At 34.9% G+C, this 22,232-nt stretch overlaps 1 protein-coding gene across 1 annotated transcript in view; it reads right to left on the minus strand.

Moving 5' to 3' along the window:
* Positions 1–3,822: 3,822 nt before the first annotated feature.
* The window catches only part of LOC110027378, a 27,161-nt gene continuing 8,751 nt past the window's right edge, over positions 3,823–22,232 (minus strand). The window contains exons 2-6 of the mRNA XM_020728777.1: positions 16,660–16,771; positions 16,309–16,514; positions 16,204–16,231; positions 6,990–7,098; positions 3,823–4,376 (exon numbers count right to left, since the gene is read on the minus strand). Coding sequence (XP_020584436.1) covers positions 4,295–4,376; positions 6,990–7,098; positions 16,204–16,231; positions 16,309–16,514; positions 16,660–16,771 — 537 coding nt within the window. The 3' untranslated portion in view covers positions 3,823–4,294. The remainder of the gene's footprint in view (positions 4,377–6,989; positions 7,099–16,203; positions 16,232–16,308; positions 16,515–16,659; positions 16,772–22,232) is intronic.

Genomic DNA, 22,232 nt, shown 5'->3' on the forward strand with positions numbered 1-22,232 from the left:
CAACATGCAATTCTTACAGGTGTGAAAATAAGCAATAGACATCTTATATATGAAATGCACCTTCTCATACATATCATGGAAGCCAATTCCACCCGAAGCAACTGCCAAGTGTGACAATAATTTTCTTCATTGTCAACTACAAATATGCAACCCGTAGCTCTAAAATATAAGCAATGTGATAATTGACCAATGCAACCCATAGCTCTAAAAGACCAATGCAACCCATAGCTCTAAACACCAATGCAACATGTAGCTCTAAAGACCAATATATCCCCAAAAATCATTCCATTTAACCAACCAACAAACTAAACAGTTCCCTTTCAATAACAGTGGTTGGATATAGAAGTGTAATATTTGGGAAGCTGCACATGGATATTCCATTCATTGATGCAATAGATTTTAAATTTCTTTACGAAACTGCATATGGATATTCCATTCATTAATGCATTATAATAAAAGCCAATGGATCAATGTTAAGCTGATGGGAGAATGACATTTCATTTAGAAGCATCTCTATAGTAAGCTCCAATATATTTTGATCAACCTTCATTAATGCATTACAATGAAATCCGCTGAATATATTTTGATCAACCTGCATAAGCACACCCTCCATGACTTTAGCAAGGGATTGCTATCAACCAATAACATATGGTTGTGGGCATAACATCATTAAATTTCCATATGCAGCTTCGTAAACAAATATAAAATCTAATGTATTAATGAATGGAATATCCATGTACAGTTTCAGATGTTAAAACAAAAATAAGAAAAAACTTCAATAAGCTCATCCTCAGAAACTGTAGAAAACAAGCATAACTATATTTGATCCATAGCTATTTTAAATTAAAAAAATTATTGAAAAGAACAAGATCAAAAGTAAGAAAATTTTAAGTGAATTGAAAAAGTTCCATCACTTATTTGCTCAATCATTGCAGCTAGTGGAATTCTTCCATCCATGAAACTTGTTAGTAAATGAAATGTTTTCCTCATTCAAGATGCATAGAAACACAAAATCCACGTCTCTACATCTGCCCATATTCAAATCTACCGAAAACCAGGTAGCAAGATCTCTCATTTAGGATCTAACATATGTCTCACATTTAGACCAATAGCAAAGAATTGAAATAATGCATAAGAATTGAGTGGTATGTATGTAAATGCCCCAATATATTTTGTATGTACCTGCATTGGATTCCATATGCAAGTGCATAGAAACTTAGTGGTATGCCCTATTATATTTTTTTTTTTCAAAAGAGCATACAAATTGACTAAGAATTGAAGTGGTATGTGTGTAAATCCGTCATTGTGATTTTTTCAACAGTGCACAGGAACTGAAGTGGTATGTATGTAAAAATGACACAGATGCATCCAATTTCTCTAATTTCCACATGATTGTTCTTCTCACAATTGATAAGAAAGAATGAAAACTCTGCAATGATTCATTTGTTTTCCTCATACAAGATGCATAGACACACAAATAATCAACATCTCAACTCTCTCATTCTTCTTTTCTAACTCATCAACATTCGTTGATTTGGTATAAATCACCTTCCTACATGTACGTAAATTGCAACCCGAGCCAAAATAAAACAAGTGAGGTATGAAACCAATTGCTTAGCAGTAGTTATTCCAACATTCCCAAGCAAAGAGTAATGTGAGGGTCGAATACATACTCGTATGAGGTGAGATATGAGCAGAAGAAAGATCGAGGAGGGCGAACTGTGAGGTCAAAAATATACCTTATATATGTGCTGATCTCCACTAGAGTTAAGGAGCAGAAGAGAGATCGGGAGGGCGAGGGCGAGGGCGAGGGAGAGCAGAGAAGGGCACCTTCAGAATTCTTACCCTAACGCGATAATCATACGCGAGATGCGGCCTCCATCCGCTTCGGTACCTATTAAGGATTTTGCGAATTGTGTTTCGAAACGGCACAAATAATCCGAAGCCAACGTGATATTCAAACACAACGACGACATTTTCAAAACGCCGCAGCACCCATTAAACTGCCCCAAACGGGGCCTAAGGCTACATGCAATACCCAAAAAGTTGAGTAATGTGAATTTATAAGAAAATAATTAAACATTCCTCTTAATGTCAACGTCTAAAATTTTATTTTAAAATATGGGTTAACAATTTAAAATTTTAAATTCCTATCCAATTAAAATTAAAAGAAATTATCCTACCGTGATGTTACTAATTTAAATTTAAATATCACAAATAACGTTACTTTGAATTTGAAATAATTTAAGTAAATTTAATATTTATATTTACAATAATTTGCAGTCAAAAACTTATAGATGAAAAAAATTAAATTCCACTTTTAAAAAATTAATAATAATGAATTTTTTTAGGTAATATTATAAATTTGAGTGTTATGCATATAAATATGAAAGTTTAAATGGTAGAAATCTAAATAAATAAAAATTCTATGAGATGCAAGCATATATATATATATATATATATATATATGAAATATAACAGTTGTTGTGGTATATATCTAGAATAGGAGAACGGTCTTAGATGAAGAAGCGAAAAATAGAACGAAAAAATTTACACAAAAAATAGTAACACAACGAAATACACAAATTTACGTGATTCAGTAAATTAGCTACGTTCGCAGAGTTGCAGAGAATTTTACTACTTAAGGAATTTACAACAGTCGATCGACTCGACTTACAAGAGGAATCTCTCACTTCGTTGCTCTCTCTTCTTCTATCTCTGTTTTTCTCTCTCTACACTGAGATACGCCGAAGAAACTCAACACCGAGGTACACCGAAGAAGAAAAACTTACAAGAGAAATAAAACTAATTTCTCTTCTGCCACAAGTCACCAAGAAGAAGCCAAGGGAGAACAATCTTCTTCTTTTTCTTTCTTCTTCCTTCTACCGCAAGGAACTACTGCTGGCACTTTTCTTCCTCTATCCCGAGAAAGCCCGAAGAAGAACACCAAAAACCGTAGGAGAGCCAATACGATGCCTTCTAACAGTGGCAATAGATGCGACTCTTCACGAAACAGAGAGCGTGAGTACTTGTGGCGGGAGGCGGGAGCGGTTTTGCGAAATAGCAGGGTCGCGGTGGGGACCTTTTGAGATCGGGAGACGGGAGCAATTCAAGACTTTTCGCGTAAGGGAGGCGAGAGCGAGCGAAACGGGAAAGGAGTGGGGCGGGAATGGTCAGACCGGGCTCCAAAACTCAACATATATATCATATTTACGTCACTAATTACTAGTCAAGCTCGAGTTAATTCCAAACGGCAATATAATTTTGACAACCCTAAATTCAAAACCCATCCACATAATTAAATGGTGAAAGCAAACATTTTGAAAATCTGATCAGACATCAAACCGAAAGAATGGAAGATTCAAAATTTCCGATTGAACCAGGAGTTGAACTGAATGACGTAAAAAATATAAATATTAATTAAATATGATTTAAATGATAAAATAATGATATAATAATGATAAATATAAAAAAACAAACTAATAAAAATTAAAAATCCCGTTCTCAAAGCCAAAAAGCTTCAAAGTCACTATGCAGTGCCCTTACATTGAGATGTAGCGCCCTTACACCGAGATGCTAAACCCTTACACCACTCAAAATCACGCAGAATTGGTCACGTAAGGTTGATCTATGCTTCGACCAGTTCGTCGGTTTACAAAACTAATCACCGATTTGATCGGTTATTGACAGTTCATATCCAGAAAGAGCTTTTATATGATTCAGACCGAACTAGCCATCAGTTCAAGGTCGAATCGGCCGGTCTGGTCCAGTTTTCTAAACCCTAGATAAATGTCAACATTCAAACCAATGTGAGGAACGTTATAGGTTCAAACTCGCAATCAATGTTCTTTTTTTCATTTCTAGTATTTGTACAGGTCCAAGACATGAACAATTATTCCGTGTGGACACCGCATATAGAGATGCATGTGGTGTCCGATCTCCACCATCCATCACCGCTTCAGTGGGACCCACTTTCAATTTTTTTTTAAAATCCTACCGAAGCGGTGATGGACGGTGAAGATCGGACACCGCATGCATCTCTGCATGCGGTGTCCACACGGAATAATTTTCCCCAAGACAGAGACCAATCAATCTCCATCGTTGATCACCGCTTCAGTGAGACCCACTTTCAATTTTTTTTTAAAAAAAATCCCACCGAAGCGGTGATGGACAGTGGAGATCGGACAATGCATGCATCTCTGCATGCGGTGTCCGTACGGAATAATTTTCCCCAAGACAGACCAGCCAATCTTGAAAACAGCACAACAATTACCAATTCTTGTAAAAACACAAATTACAGGGCCTTAAGAATAAATTTGGCGGAGGAAGTTGCGCCTCTGGCAGCAGCTTTCACAATAGCCCGGTGTCTATACAATCTGAAACAAGAATAAAAAATGGCATCTCAGTACTAAACAATAAAGAAAGGATTCTCCAGCCTCACAACATTATATTTAAAAAAAAGGAAGATTTACATACATAAATACCCCTTAATTCCTATGTATTTACATGTTTAACACCTAAACTTCTAAGTTTTACATACATGCCACGTTATCTATGAATGAAAACATGTATTTCACATTTTAAAAGTTAAAATAGTGGCATTTTTTATGTGATGGAAGATTTGGGTGGTATAGATGTAAAAAGTAGAGTTTGTGTTAGACATGTAAATACATATATATATTTGGTGGTACGTATGTAAAATGCCCATACAAAACAAACTCCAGTATTTTGATGGCATTCCCTTTCTAATATAAGATGATTATATGACATCTAATCTGCAGTTGTCGAATCTACAACAACAACAAGCCTTTATCCCACTAAGATGGGTAGGCTACATGAATCCCTTTTCTCCATTGTGTCCTTTTGAGTGTCATATTTTCATTTAATTATAATAAATTACGATCATTTTTTATAAAACATGATAAAACATGCCCAAGCTTTTATAAAACATGCCCAAGCCGTTTTAGGTCTACTTCTGCCTTTCTTAACATACGTCTAATTAAAAACATCTACTCTCCTAATCGAATCATCAAATAGTCCACTTTTAATGCAACCACACCATCTAAGATGACTCTCTCTAATCTCGTCTGTCATTGGAGCTACACTAACCCTTTCACGGATATATTCATTTCACAAATTGTTCTAAGAGCATTCTCATCTCAACAAAACTTAACTTAGTTTTATGCTTCACTTTAACAGGTCAACATTCTGTGCCATACAGCATTGTAGGTCTCCCAGTTATCTTATAAAATTTTGCTTCAAGTCTAAGCGGTACTTTTAATCAAAGTATTAGTAGAATACATAAAAAAGATGGCTGAACATAGAGAGAAATTACAAATATATTGGCATAATATATATATCTAGATAGATAGCCCTCGTATTAGGGAATAGACAATATTTGAATCATGTCATATCACGTGAGAAGTATATGTGATTCTCTCCACCTGATTGGCCACATGATTTATACATGTTTATGTGATCGTCTACGCTTATTAGAGCATTTAGTGGCAGTTGTGACCTAGGTAGAATTGTAAGTCCATGTTTGATAGCTTTAATACTTGTGATTAAGCCACTTCTCCTTTTATTTTTCTATGGGTCTTAGGTACGAGGTTGATTTCCTTCTTTGTCTTAGGGTCTATGGAGTCCATTCATGTCTGCCAACTTATAATCCGTTCAACCTGGAATAAATTTTAGAATACTAAAGCTCTGTTTTATTATAATGCCCCCAATCCAATAAAAAAAAAACTGTATATTCGCCCATGTTGATACCTCGCTCGAAACATTCACATTGATCAATTCACTCTTCTTAAGCTCCTCTGGTCTTCTCTGCTGATTATGCTTCCAAAGCTTACCAATAAGATCAAATGTTAACATACAAAAAGCAAGGACCACGCCTTAATGAAACGTATACAATCAAGTACAATGGTAAAGATAGTGAAGTAAAACAACAACAACAACAACAAAGCCTTAATCCCACTACGTGGGGTCGGCTACATAAATTTTTTTTCTCCATTGAGTCCTATTTAGTGTCATATTTTCATTTAGTTCTAAGAAATTAAGATAAATTTTTATACAATAAGCCTAAGTCTTCCTAGGTTTAACATAAGTCGAATCGAAAACATTTACTCTCCTAAACAGACCATCAGATGGTCGACGTTTAATGCGACCAAACCATTTGAGATGACTCTCTCTAATTTTGTCCGTCAGTGGAGCTACACCAACCCTGTCACGGATATATTCATTTCTCATTTTGAATCTAAGTGTCTCATCCACATAATCAATCTCATCTTGACAACACTTAACTTAGTTTTATGCTTCTCATTTAAAGGTCAACATCCAACGCCATAGAGCATTGCAGGTCTCACCACCATCTTATAAAATTTTCCATTCAATCTAAGCGGTACTTTTCTATCACACAAAAGGCTCAAAGCATTCCTCCACTTCAACCAACCAACTTAGAATTCTACTATTAACATCCCATCAATATCACCATCGCTTTGAACAATAGACCCGAGATATCTAAATCGTTCACACCTTTTAATAATTTGATCCCCCAAAGTTACACTTCTGTCACTAGAGTTACTACTAATAAAATTACATTTCATGTATTTAGTTTTAGTTCTACTCAAATGAAGGCCTTTCGACTCCAATGTAGACCTCCATAATTCAAGTTTTTCCTAGGATTTTTCTCTCGTCTTATCCACGAGAAGGATATCATCAGCAAAAAGCGTACACAAAGGTACATCTTCCTGTAAATGTCCAGTAAGACCATCCATAACAAAGAGAGTGAAGTAAAACAAGGGAAAGAAGGGAGCGAAATCATAATATAAACTGAACCATGAACACTAAACCATTAGCAATCTAAAATCTCAAAGCATGCAAACCAGCAGGCATCAGAGCACAATGAGATATGGACTATATAGAAATGACAACGTGGTAGAAAATTATATTTAACAGATGAAGCAAAAGAACATGGAAGGTTATCTCACCCTGCTAGAAAAATTCCCCAGATTGATAAGGTATAAATGACTTTTCCAGCTTCCCAGACGTTCTTTAACAAACCCCAGCTTCTAATTTCACCCAAAGCCTTCGCAACAGCTGCATTGTCAAAGATTTAACATCCACATCACCATCAAAAATAAATACAGGCCAACTCAAAGGGAAAACAATAGTTCAAATCATTCATTTTAAAATTTGATATTTGCATCAGCAAATCATATTGAAAACTAACAAAAAAAATTCATGCAATACTTAGAAAAACAGACAAGATTGAAGGAAACTCATTCCCACAGATTGGTAAATTATACATCCTTATTGGTGAACAAAACTCATAACAGTAATAGAGAATTTGAACAGATACTTACATACAGACATAATAGCAGAATATAAACAAAATCACGTGAAAGTCGGGCGATCATAAAAACTATACGGCTCAACTTAAAAAGGGAGAAACGGCCACTAAAGAAACAAAAAACAATATGCACAAATTCAGCAATGGATGCAGATGAGAAAACAGAGCAGTAGGTGGTGCAGGGCGTCCTGAACCTGTTCGATGCAGTGCTTGTTGTGAGAGTCAGCCGGCCCAACTTGCCTTGGGAACGCTGTCTAATTGGAGTGGGACCCACTCATAGTTGTCGGGACTATATATTTGCTTTGTTGGTGTTTTAAGGTTTAATATTTGCTGTGATTTGCTTTGGGACAGCCGTCGGCATTTCCTTTCCTTTCTAGGATTGTATTCAAGAATTTCGAGTGGTATTTTGGTTGTATCTCATTCCAGAGGGGGTATTTATCCCCTTCTACCCATCACCCACATCTCTCTCATCTTCCCCTTCGTCATTGCCTTGCTGTCGCCACACCAAACTGCCAGTCCCCTGATGTTCCAACTGCATCCATGCTGCTGCTGCTGCACCAAGGGCAGTCATTCCACATCGATTCCTGCTGGCTTACTGTCCGAAATCTGGGAAATCGCCATGTTGTTTCCTGCTTGCTAGCTGCCTCCATTCCCCCTTCCCGGGGGCCCAAATCCCTAACCGGCACCACCCTCACCTAGATCCAACCCAAATTTTAGTGTTGCGTGTTGTTTTGTCGCAATTTTCAGATTTCCATTTTGTTTTGTTGTAATTTCTGATTTGAATTCAATAATAATATTTGCTTTTCATTGATTGTTTATTAGATCCTGGTATCATTTGGTATCAAAGCTAGCCCAATCCTAATTCCATCTTAGGGTGACTTAAAGCGATCAAACTATAGTCAAATCTTGACCTAATCCTACGTTTCCTTACTGAATTTTCAAATCAGCCGACCTAAAAAATTTCCCCTCACCATAAATCAGCCCTATAGACTCTATTTCATCTCCTAAACCTAAATTCTAACCATGTCACCGAGGAGATAAGTGTCAGAAGTTGTTAAAAACTTACCATAGAAGAAATGCAGTGGAAAATTCATCGAATTCAACCAAGGCTTGCTGAAATCAAGAAAGTGACCCTTGGAGCGATCACCATCAATCGTAATAGAGAGTTTAGAAGAAGAGGGAGGAAAATCAGAATCCCTTCGATAGGGTTGTAACTATGGGTGATCAAATCATTAAAAGGTGTGATCGTTGTAGATATCTTGGGTCTATTGTTCAAAGTGGTAGCGATATATATATGGATGTTATTAGCATAATTCAAGTTGGTTGGATGAAGTTGAGGAATGCATTGAGCCTATTGTGTGATAGAAAAGTACCACTTAGATTGTAAGGAAAATTTTATAAGATGGTAATGAGACCTGCAATGCTCCATGGTGTAGAATGTTGGCCTTCAAAAGAGAAGCATAGAACAAAGTTAAGTGTTACTGAAATAAGAATGCTTAGGTGGATGAGTGGCTTGACACATAGAGACAAAATGCTAAATGAATATATAAATGAATATATCCATGATAATATCCATGATAGGTTTAGTGTAGGTCCAACAGCAGAAAAGATTAGAGAGTCGTCTTAGATGAGTTGGTCACATTAAACGTTGACCATCTGATGATTCTATTAGGAGAGTAGATGTTTTAGATTCAACTTATGATAAGAATGATAGAAGTAGACCTAAAAATACTTGGGAATATTGTATAAAAAAAGATCTTAATCTATTTGAATTAAATGAAAAAATGACACTAAATAGGACACAATAGAGAAAAAAGATTCATGTAGCCAGCCCCACTTAGTGGGATAAAGAGCCCCACTTAGTGGGATAAAGTGTTGTTGTCTTTATTGTAATTTTCTTATATAAATATTTTTTCAACATCATGTTTGTCATCAATCTCAAGTGCATGCTTACACCCAATAATTAGCATCAAGATTAGGGTAGTCTTGGAATTCTATAGAAAAAATGGGAATAGTGGAGTTCGAGAAAAAAAATTGAGGACCAATAAGTTTAATGACAAAGACTTTATATACAACAAGAAATGAACCGATGACTATATGTACCAGAAGAAACTACATCTACCTCTCTTAAATAAAAAGCCTCCTACAATGATCCAAGAAGACTGCAGTCTACTAGACAGAATATAATGCAACTTGTATGTTTGTCAATAACAAATAATGTTACCTTCAATATATTGCATGATAAAATCATAACTAACAAGGTAAAAGCTCCATCAAACATGTAATAGAAGCTTTGAGTGGTAAACAAAGAATATAATAAGAACATTTTCAATCTCAAGAAGGTTGCAGTTTCATTGCAGTGCATGTTCAAAAAATTTCATTTTAAGTCAATTGAGGTTGGTTGATATCAGTCTTGTTACTGAAATTTTTGCTTTGAGCATGTTGTGCTAGAACTGTGACATCAGTTCAAGCATGAATACAAAGGTAAAGCTTAATAGCCTTTGTGACCTAATCTTAACTGTAGACAACATAAAATGAGAATTAGAAGAAGGCGCTTCTATTACTTTGAATCTTATGAGTGGATGTAAAAGTAAGAGAAAAGGTAAAACAAAAGATAGATCCAAACTAATTTATGTTTCTAAAGAAATTTTTTTTCAATAATATTTTTCAACACAAATTTGATTTGTAAAATGCAAATTAAATTTGTAATTTAAAAAAACATATATTATTAAAAATTCATTATTTTTGCATTTTAGCTCCTTTATTAGTTTTTAATTAATTAAGCTTCTTTTACTTGATTATCATTACCAAGAACATTTTCTAAAATTTAGCCGAAAAAGTTAATTGAAAAAATAAATAAGTATATTTTAAATTAAAAGATATATTTTATTTCATAAATAAAACTAAAAGAGAAAAATATTTACTGAAAAAAATATAAGAACTAATAAAATTTTATTTATCATAGTATTTATTAAAAAATGCTAATTTAAAATTATGACTACTATAAATTAATCTTAATTTTTTCTTATATATCTTAAACGATATGCAGATAAAATGTCGACGATGGCTACAACTGCAATCGATAGTTTTGTGATTTGGTGATCTTTTCTAGTAATAATTTTAGTGTACTTTAATCTACAAGTCCCTAATTTTTCTTCAATTTTTGCACGCTCTTTTTCCACTTCAAAGAAAATTACACTTAGTTGTTTGCCTTTTTGTGAAAGTAAAATTTGAAGCTCTTGAATTGTTTCAAGTAACGACTTATGGCCAGTAATAGACTGCTTCATTTCCTTCAAGCTTCAGATCTATTATGCTAGAGTAGTAGAACTTGTAATATTTAAAATTTTCAAAAACTTATGGCTAAGAAAATAAAGAAACTCGTTAAGAAAATCTATGTTTCACCAGAAAACACATTGAAAATTTAACCTCTAAGTGGAAGATAGTTGAGCCATAATTTCCTTATGAACTTCAATTGCAAAGTCAAAATATACAATATGTATATTTCACATGTGTTTGCATGCATTTTTAAATAATCTGCCTAACATTTACGAACATTTTACCTACCACGAAATACTATCTACTTAACCTCAACAATGTTTTTACCTATCACATCTAAACATTACATAAAGAGATAGTTAAATGGTGTTATGGTCAGTAAAAGACTGCTCCAAGTTCGGAGAAGTAAAAGGAAGAAAGATGGTATCAAGAAAAAAGTGAGAAATATTTAAATGAGTAAATATTTTGTATATTGTATCATCTTTAAACTAATTGAACAAAATTCTCTTTATATAACTATGAAAATGTTTAACTTCATCAAATTATATTAATCTTCCATCTATTTTTTTTTTTTTGGATGTGTTGTTCCATACTATTTGTCACATCCTCATATGTGTCCTTCTCTCGAGTTCGCTTTTATCTCTAACCATAAACAACGTAAAATTAAGTCACCAGCAAACCCTAACCACCCAAACTCAACACCTCCGTAGAAACAAAACTTAAATTAGGAGATAAAAAACCCTTCCAAATTTTAATCTAAAATCCCCCTTATTAAGTCTACAATACCTCATTAAAATATCTACGAAATTTCTGCATTAATTCGCTATATTCCATTACAATTCTTTAAAGAAAATAAGCCACAAAAAATTCCTAATTGATTAGCTTAAGATAGAACCCCTTCCTTTCTTGCCTTTCCACTTTTCTATCATCTAAAAAAAGAAAAATTATCAATAAACATGACAAAGTAAAGGCTTGTTTGGCATCACTTTATTTTTTATTTTTGTTTATTTTTTCTCTTTTTTTTATAAACATATTTGTTTAATTTATTCTTTACATGTTTTATCTTTATTTTTTAAAACAAATCAACATGATTTTAAAAACACTAAAAATAACTTTTATTTCAAAAGTATTCATTATTTATTTTAATTTAACAAACATGTTTTGATTCAAATCATAATATAAACAAAATAAAATAAAAACAAAAACAAAACTGGTTCGAAATAATTTATTTTTTGTTTAGTTTTTCTCTTTTATTTTTATAAACATATTTGTTTAATTTATTCTTTACATGTTTTATCTTTATTTTTTAAAACAAATCAACATGATTTTAAAAACACTAAAAATAACTTTTATTTCAAAAGTATTCATTATTTATTTTAATTTAACAAACATGTTTTGATTCAAATCAAAATATAAACAAAACAAAATAAAAACAAAAAGCAAAACTGGTTTGAAATAATCCCTCAAAGAATTATTTCCTGCTTCAAAGAAATCAATTGTCCTCCTCAAATTAGTACTCTCGGATCACCCACTTCAAAAAAAAAAATTGAGTTTGCTTTCTTGAGTCACTCTATTGTCCTTTGTCATCTATTTACTTGCAATTTCAAATGCACCTCAAAAAATTGTCTCCACTAACATGAAATTGTGCTCAATGGGGTCTTGATTCTTTTGACTTATATGATTCATATTATAACCTCATTCTTCTCAATATCATCAAGACTCCCACACTACCGAGGTCTTTTATTAGGCTCAAAACTCACAATATAATATATATCAACATAGCATCATTATAAAGATGCAAAATATAATCAAAATAGGTATCCTAGTTCACATTGTTCGTACTTTCATTATGATACATACGATCAATACTCTTGAATTGAAGGTATGAATAATATCATGATCTAAAGAGATCTTAGCATTATTATCTAAAGCAAAATGTGTCTCCACAATTTAAGCATGAATATAATGACTCACATTATGTTGATCATTCTTATAGATCTTCTCATACATCAAATTCGTAACAAAAGCTCAATTTTTACATCATATAAGCAAAAGAATCCTCCCTTACATGATTGCCCTCTCTAGTTCCACAAACTCCACTTACTTGACCTTACTCAATTCCAAAAATTCAATTAACACTAAATACTCTACAAACTTCATCAGCTCAACCAATCACATTATCTCCACTTGCTTGAATTAAGGAGGACAATGATCAATCACTTTGCCTGAATTTGAGCTTGAGTTTGTACCCAAACTTTAGCCTGATCAATTGCCCAAGCATGACTCAAAGATAGCCACCAAACTTGAAATCGTGCCTGTACTTCATATAACTGTTCTGACTTCACTAGCTAATATTGCTCCATTACACATTGAGGCAAAGATATATGGCGTTGTTGAGCATAGGTGAAAGGATCATCTAGCCATTGTTGTTGTTTACCAGCTTATTTAAATGGATTCTAGGATGCTCCACAACCTCAATATTGTCCTCTCCATCACCAATTATACAGGGTTATTTTGCTTTTCCACCAATGCAATTGCCAAATTATTAGATGTTTCGTATGAGTGAACATATACAATGGCACAATGTAAAGACAACTAGATTCTCCATTGGTTGCTTATATTGAGTTACAAGATGCGGCCCAATGCCCTATCATACTTCCTACTACACTCTCAACATTAAAAGTTGATTTAGCAATGCCACTACTACCATACTATCATAAGACCCCTGCGTGTTTTCGAGATAATACACTAATATAATGTATACTGACATTCAACTTTACCGGCCCCAAATTTTTTATTGTATATAAGTTCTAGTGTACTCACAATTGTGACTATCTACTTCTAGTGTACTCACAGAATCACACGAGCATACTCCACCATCATTCCATAGATACTAGCTTCTGCTCTTCAAGTCTTGAAGATAGAATTTCTCATAGCTCAAAGTACTTGACATAGGACGAAGCTATCGAACTCAAGGCAAGATATCATCGCTTGTTTTATCCAAACTCATTGTCACCAAAGTATTTGGACTCATCATCACCTACCTTCTTTGGATTAGTTATGAATAAATGTGCAATCAAAACTACGTTGTTTAAAGAACTACCTTTTATGGATGACTTGTTTTTCATAAATAATTAACATTTATTTCTTTGGATTGCCTCAAGTTATCTTTCCTTCTCTTTTAATTGAATTATATGTGATATAGGGTCTGTTTGGGGCAGCTGCAGATTATTTATAATCTGCTTATAAGCAGATTATCCTGACAATCTGATAATCTGTAAATTATCAGGATAAGGTGGCTTGCTGTTTGGGAAAACTTATTCAGAACAGCTTATTTGCAGCTGTTTTTGGATAAAATAGCCTCTTGCATCACAAACTGGTTGCATGATGAAAACCCCTTATTTAAGTTTGAGAAGAAAGAATGAGTATTCCTTTTGGAGTGCATTTTTAAACAGTGCACTACAACAGTAATAAGTAATGTAACGTTGAATGCAAAGGAGCTACCATTACCATTGTAATCATGCCAAGTTAAACGAACGTCGAAATTCAACAAATATATGAATACACCAAATATATGAATTCTCACGGCTTCTATTCAGCAAGCCCCGCAGAGTAAGCACAGCTCAACTGCCCCATCGCAAACACACATAGAGAAACCCAATCCCACATGCCCCAAGCTCACGGCTTCTATTCAGCAAGCCCAATCAATCCACCAACACACACAGAGACAATGCCCATCCACCAACAGAGTAAGCACAACTCAACTACCCCATCGCAAACACACACAGAGAAACCCAATCCCAAATGCCCCAAGCTCACGGCTTCTATTCAGCAAGCTCAGCAAAGAAACCAAGCCAATCCACCAACAAACACAGAGACAATGCCCATCCACCAACAAAGTAAGCACTGCTCAACTGCCACATCGCAAACACACACAGAAAAAACCAAGCCCACATGCCCAAGCTCACAGCTTCTATTCAGCAAGCCCAATAGAGAAACCAAGCCAACCATCAACACACACAGAAACAATGCCCAATCCACCAACGGAGTAACCACGGCTCAACAACCCCATCGCAAATACATAGAGAAACCAAAGCCACATGCCCCATCGCTAACACACGTAGAAAACCCAAGCCAACAGATATAGAGAACCAATTTAAAAAATTCAGCACCAAAAAATTCTACCCGTAAGATGCTCTAGAGGAAAATCACCATAACAAAACACAACCAAGTAAAAAACCTTAGCACGAAAGCCATTCCTTCAATGAGAGCACCACAAAATTCTGACATCAAAGAAGATGGGAGATTTCAAACCCGAAAAGGTCTCGAGGTCGAAAATCGCCAAAATAAAGGCGACGGGGTTACTTACAGAGCACCAGAAGCACATATCGGAGATAGGAAGATGAGGACGAAAGCAACGGTCGAGATAAATGAGGAGGATCGAAGAGAGTTAGGGCTTCCGCACGAGACGGCGCAGAGGAGACAATCGAAGGCACGAGCTATATGCGAGACACAGCCTGTATACAGCGTCCTCGGATAATAAGGAACCGCAGGCGGCGTTTTCAAAACGCCGCCTGCACAAAACGCGCTGCTCCAAACGGACTCCTTCATAAATAGAGTGTGCATGTAAGAAGGATGATTATTATTATTGATACAAGAATATTATAAGATTTGGTTGGCCCCACTCTTCCACCATTTTCTCTTCATTTAATCACTCTTTACATCCCACTTCTTCTCGAGCCCACGCTACCCTTCAATTCATTCTAAAGACAAGTCTTCCTCCCTTATGAATGAAGCAATAAAAATGCAAATATCCCTCAAAATCATCTTGCCATAACAAACTTTTCTGCACAAAAAAGAGTCACCATTATCACATCGGCATCAACAAAACCAAGGGGTATCATGATAAGAGAACTGTTTCCCAGAAATAAAGAGCAGCTGCTGTATAGACCAAAAACACCCCTATAGATCTAAAGCCTGATTCAAGTTAACCACATAACCGGTGTTAATTCAGACTGTATCCGTGCATATCACCTAATTAAGCCATAAGTTAAAAGTGATATGTGTGTATGTGCGTGCGAGAATTAAAGAAGGCCCTCCACTTCTTCAAGGTTTCAACATGCAAAAATCCTTGGTTTCTGATGGGACGACAATAGAAGACATCGTATCAACTCAACTATAATGCAGCTGAAGAGGCAATTAACCTCTCTCCCTACCCCCATTTAGTTTTCATTTCCTTCTTGATGCTAAAATATATCCCAATGCACTCCTGCAAGCTTCACAATGTGTCAGCTGACACTCTTAGGCATGAATTAAGCAAACAGTAAGCTCCAGCAGAGTCAAAGAGAGAGATAGCAGATAGCTAAGCTCAAGAGGCACGTACTTTCACTAATTAGTTTTTTCATTGTTAACCTATTTCAATAAAAAATAATAAAATAATAAAATAAAATTATGGCACCGCAAGAATTGCAAAGCTGGTGAAACAGCACAGCAGTTTATCAGATCAACATAAATGGGATTGGACATCACCGGATACCAACATATTTGAAAGCTCATAATTTGAGAATAGCAGTTACCTTTCTGTATTTCTTGTGGTGACATCGTCTGCAATTTCAGGATGGCAAGCAGTCATACACCAATACGTATCCAATATAAGAAACACAAGTAAAACATTATCATACCTTAGATATTGGGTTTTCAAGGACGCATCTACCAATGAAAATGGCTAAGCCATCAACAACATTCTCTTCACTAATTACAACATAATTTTCATCATCAATTCCACTGGCCTCCTCCGTACTGTCTGGATCCATATCATGTTTAACTAATACCCACCGATTAGGATTTCCTTCACCGCCACTAATCAAAACATCCTGCATATCCTGATCTGCAAAGAATTTGCCGAAAAAATTGAAACATAGAAAACTTCAAGAAAAACTCTGAAAAGATACAAAAGCATAAAGCAATCAATGACAACCTGAAATCAACAAATTGAGAGATTTTAAAATAAAAATTAAAAAAAAAAACTGAACCTTTAGTAAAAAGCAAATCCCCATCTGGCCTGCATTCTAGTTCCAGATTAAGTGACTCAAGTGTAGCCAAGAAGTTTGGAGTGTCCACTACAGCTAAGAGTCGTGCATACAGCTGTGATTGAGAAATGAACTAACATTATAAATCATCATATAATGAGCAAAGAAAGTGCATGACTATCCTTGGTTGCAACGGCTCATAGCAACCCCTACTTAGAAAAAATGTCCTCACTTGGCTCTTGAATAACTTCATTATATATTATAAATAAATCTACATCATAAAACCAAAACAAAGCATGAGTGGATTTTCACGGACAGATTTTTGCATACATTTGGTGAAATTAGTTTAAGATAAGGTCCTCCTTTTTATAAAATATCACGGACTCTGCCACTAGGGAATTTCAAATATCTTCCCTCGTCGCCTGTTATCATCATAAAAGTCTCCCATGAGGTTTTAGATTAATTTTGTATAGGTAAATCTTGCCTTCATCCTTGTTTGGGGAAAAAATATCAAGAGAATACTAGACAGTCTAAAATGGAACAAAAAAATCTCAAAAGAGAGGAATTGGATGATTAACAACAACCACTAGCACCCAAACCAACTTTGAAGGTTGGCGTCAGGAAAAGTGGAGTCAGAGTCTTAAGGATAACTTTGTTTCAACTATAACTATACAAAACCTTAGTTCAAAAGCAGTTGTTGAAAATCCACAGTTCAAAAACTGGTGTTTCAGAAACAGTTGGCTCATTTGAAAAACACAGTCCTAAAGGTGTTGTATGTGTACTCATGTAGATAACATAGATATTTTCAGTATACGTAATTCTCTTTTTTAACTGTTTTACCCACATAAACAGAAATACAAAAGTAAAGTCAATAAATTAATTTATTGAATAAAAGTGAAGACTTGATTTTAAAAAATATATTTTAATTATGAAAATGGACATATATTTGGAAAAATTTAATGATAATTTCTCAGTTATTTTCATTCACAACACCTTCAACATGAAAATATTTAACGTGAACATTAACTCGATTTTCTGCGCTTAAAATAAGCATACAAACATGAGTTTAACCTAATATCCTCAACATAAGTTGCATATCAGCCAAACATACAAGTTTGCTTACCAAAAAAAACCTATAGTACAGATAATTTTCCAAAATGCATCAACATCATCAAAACAAATACAACTAACACCAATAACAACAATGCTATGATCACAAAATCAAACAAGAGCAAGGTCTTCCCATGAAACAGTAAGATCTACATAACTACCAGAAAATATCATCAAAAGAAAAAACAACACAAGTAGTTTTACCAAAAAAATTAACACAGTTATACTTCAATCATTCATCAACTGCATTACAAAACGCTTGCTCATACAATCAACCATAAAAATATTAAACCAAGAACTAAGGGATTGTTTGGGGCAGCTGTAGTTTATCAATAAGCTGTTGCATCTTAGCTGTCTCAAGAAGTTGTTGCTGGGAAGTTGGCTGGTTGTTTGTTTTCTGTGGTTTTAACACAGTTGTGCGACAACAATTCCTAGATAAATGATCATTCTACCCCTGTGTAGTAATGTTGCTTATGACATAATTGTTCTAGTCATATTTTTGATACTTCATAAGCAAAAATTCACATCAAAACGGTATAGCTAAAATTCAATTCAGCCACACTTAAATCATCATGCAGACCATCCAAATGATATGTATTCACATCAATGACAAAGCCACAACCACCAATAACTCACCAAACATATCTAACATCAGATTGTTGATTACATTCCCAAACCACATCCTCAAAAAAAAAAAAATTCATATAATTTACCAAACCAAAAATCGAGCCACCAAGAACTCACTCAAACATCAAGCATTCACATCCATACCACCGAACATTATTTACATATCTAACATTAAAAATATAAAGAACAAGCATTCACATGGATACTTGCATTCGAAGAACGGTTCCTGAAATTTCTATTGCTAAAAATGTGCTTACCGCTGGGGAACAAAGGAGGAAGAGGAACCGGGTAGTGTGAGAAACACGAGAGAAGAGGAGGAAAAGGAACAAGAGACCGTAGCTTCACAAAGGAGTTCGACGCTAGGGTTAAGGGCAAATGAACCACGAAGAAAAGGAGGGCACCACCGTAAAAAAAACAGAATGAGAAACGCGCGGGGTCAAACCCGCGGCCCGCGTTTTATGATAAACGTGCAGCGCCACTGGCCTACCCCCGCCCCAAACAGAGCCTAAATCATCAGTGATATGCTCCCGTAACTCAACAAAAGATGTATGATTCATTGTCCGCAGTCAGCACACATACAGCTGTTGTAATATTTTTTTTGCAACGCTCTCTACGTACTCTACCATTTATATAAAAGATATATCACAAGTTGTATTTAGGAATATAATAGCACAAGCAATAATGAAGCATCACACGACATCATAATTATAATGTGTCGGCAGAATATATCACTGGTTTTAACATAGCAAAACAATGTATCGCAAGTATAAAAATCACAATAGAAAATATCACAACTGCTAATATTAAAAGATATCACAAGATAACACATGTAGAAGAAAAATTGAACATATCAAATAAGATGAAACATCACAAGTGTTAACATCAAAAGTAATTGTTCTGTAAAAATATATCATAAAATGAAATTAAATCAAGAGCAGTTGTTTTGGCAAAAAATTAATGTCAGAAAAAGTTGTAATACTGAAATATCAAGCGTACTTCACACAGAACGCGTAGAAGCAGAATTAATCAGACATTGCAATTTTTGTAGAAGCGCAAGTAATGAACCTTCGTCTCATATGCCATTGACGTGAAAACATCCCTCTTGATAGGAACTTCAATTAGCTTCAATGATTAAACATATAAGTATAAACTTCTGTTATTTATTCTGATATTTTTATTATATCAGGAAAAGATGGAGATTGTTGTGCAGTGGTAGCCTCAGAAGATAAGTTTGTGCATATAGTAACCAAACTGATATTTGACTTCTTAGGTACACAACCAATTTTTTTACTATGATCTGCCCTTGCTTTTAAAGAAGTTGGAGTCCTTGCATGAATAGATTAACTATGTTCATTCCTCTCATGTGGTGATCTTTGAATATGATCACTTGGGCTCTCTCTAAGCTCTTCCAAACCCTGGAGAGTTAAAGCATGTTCATCAGTCGCAACAACCCCACCAAACATAACATCAAGCTTCTCCTCTAGCTCTGATTCAATTCCACCAAACTTAATTTTTTTAGCATTTGATACAACCCATCATTTATATAATCGGAAGAAGAAGTTATGTCTAACAATTGTACGTTAACAAAAAATATAAATATAAATATCTTAAAATAGATTTCACTGTTAATTTCTCTTTCCACCAATCTGATGATGCATCTATGGTATTTTTAATTGGATCCTAACCAAGTCAAATAGATCATCTTTTAAGCTCTTTCCAAATTTTCTAATCTTCTTTTAACTAGTCTCATTTATTCTTTAATTGAGTTCGGTAATTCACTCTTTCGATTCTCTCTTGAAAATTTTTTGTAATGTTAAGTCAATCTTTTTTGTTGAAATGTATTGTTGGCTTATTTCCTAATTCAATCACTTTCGTACAAATATCACAAAAATTCATTATTGTTTTTTTTTTCCCCCATATGAAGGATGATGCGTCTTCTCTTGTGTTGCCCATTTGCTAGTGTATCAAACAGTTTGATATATGATTTCAAATGTGAAATAATAATAATTAATATTCTTCAAAATTTTTAAGAACAATCAAAAAAAGAGAAAAGATCACAAGAGTGAAACATAAAAGACATGAGTTCAAAACTTTAAGCAAAGGGCATCTAGCAAAAAAATTAAATGGGCATTTACATACAAACCACAAAATACTTATATATTTACACACAAAACTTTATACGAAATCACGCATGTTTGTAGGTAAATCAAATTTGAGCGATGTTAACAATTGTCAATCAAATTAAAACATAAGGTGATACAAAGGTCAGATAGCTTTAAATGTATTGGATATATTACATAAAAATATAGATAAACAGATGAAGATAAAAATTATAGAGTTAAGGCTATATGCATATTATACAATTGTGCTTATTTCACATTATGTCAACTATTAAACAAGTTCTTTTTGAGAATATAAATGGTATACATTCATTACTGCACTCATTTTACTTTTCCGCCTATATATTATCCCTGCAGCAGGAAAGTAGCAACCACCCGTTATTTCTAAAAAGTGCAAAGAAGCATGTGTATTAACAATGATGTGAAGCAAAGTGCTTAGGCTGCAAATTATAACAAAAAAGGTGGGATTATATCATAAGCATAGTCAAAAGACAAAGTAAACATTTCGTCATTTTTTTGCAGAGCAAATGGCGTACATGCTCCTCATCTCCTTTCCAATCAAGGAAAGAGATCATTTTAGTAGGGTTAATATCATGTGTCGCTCATCACAACATATGTGTGTGTGCTATTACTGACACTTGTTAACACTTTCCTTAATCAATATTAACTTTAAAATACTACGGATCATTTCATAATTTTAATTTGGTTGATGGATGCTAAATAATCTGTCGAGATGTGACTGAGATGGAAACAAAGTTGTGAGAATTAATTCTAATTTCCTTAATTAAGGAAATTAGAATTAATTGGTAAATCCCTTAAATTAAGGAAATTAGAATAAATTTGTAATCCCTTAAATTAAGGTAAATAGTTAAATAGTTTCCTAGTTTTTCTCCTTTTAATCTCCTATATAATACCTTGTATGATCAATTCAAGAGAAGTAGGGAAATACAAATAATTTCTTTGATTTACCGCATGGTATCAGAGCTCAGGCTGAAACCCTAAAGGACACCGCCTTTGCCGCGCTTCTCCGACTCTTCCTCGCGTTCCTTCCGAGCACGGGCTGCTTCGGTCCTCTGCCTCGATCCAGTAGCAGTTGCCAATCGCGAGTCCTCTGACGAGCACGGCGAGCACGAGAGACTCTTCCGAGCACGAGCAAAAGCGACGAGCACGGCGAGCACCGCGCGCACCGCGGGCCCGGAGAGGCGAGCACGAGCAGAAGCGACGAGCACGGCTAAAATCTCTCTTTGCCGAGCACGAGCGACTCTTCCTCCCGAGCACGGGATTCCAGTAGCGACTCCCGCTTCATCCGAGAGGAGCAGCACGTTGTCACGAGGAAGACCGTCCTTTACCGTTGCAATCTTGTGCCGGAGATCTCACGATCTTTGCCGCTCTTTGGATTTTTCTTTATTGCTGCGATTCTTTTACCGTCCTTAATTGCTGCGATTCTTTTACCGAGAGGATTCTTTTACCGAGAGGAGCAGCACGTTGTCACGAGGAAGACCGTCCTTAATTGCTGCGATTTTTTTACCACTGCAGGTTGATTTCTAGCCTTAATTGCTGCAATTTTTTCTTCCTCACCATAACAATGTCCGAAACCTCTATCTCCAACTACTCCAACAATTCTGAAGAATACAATGTTGTTCAGAAAATTGGAGAGTTGCAGAATATTCGGGCATCCAATAGGTTCAATGGGAAGAACTATCTCAAATGGTCCCCGCA

Source organism: Phalaenopsis equestris, unplaced genomic scaffold (assembly GCF_001263595.1).
Source record: "Phalaenopsis equestris unplaced genomic scaffold, ASM126359v1 Scaffold000428, whole genome shotgun sequence".
Taxonomy (NCBI): domain Eukaryota; kingdom Viridiplantae; phylum Streptophyta; class Magnoliopsida; order Asparagales; family Orchidaceae; genus Phalaenopsis; species Phalaenopsis equestris.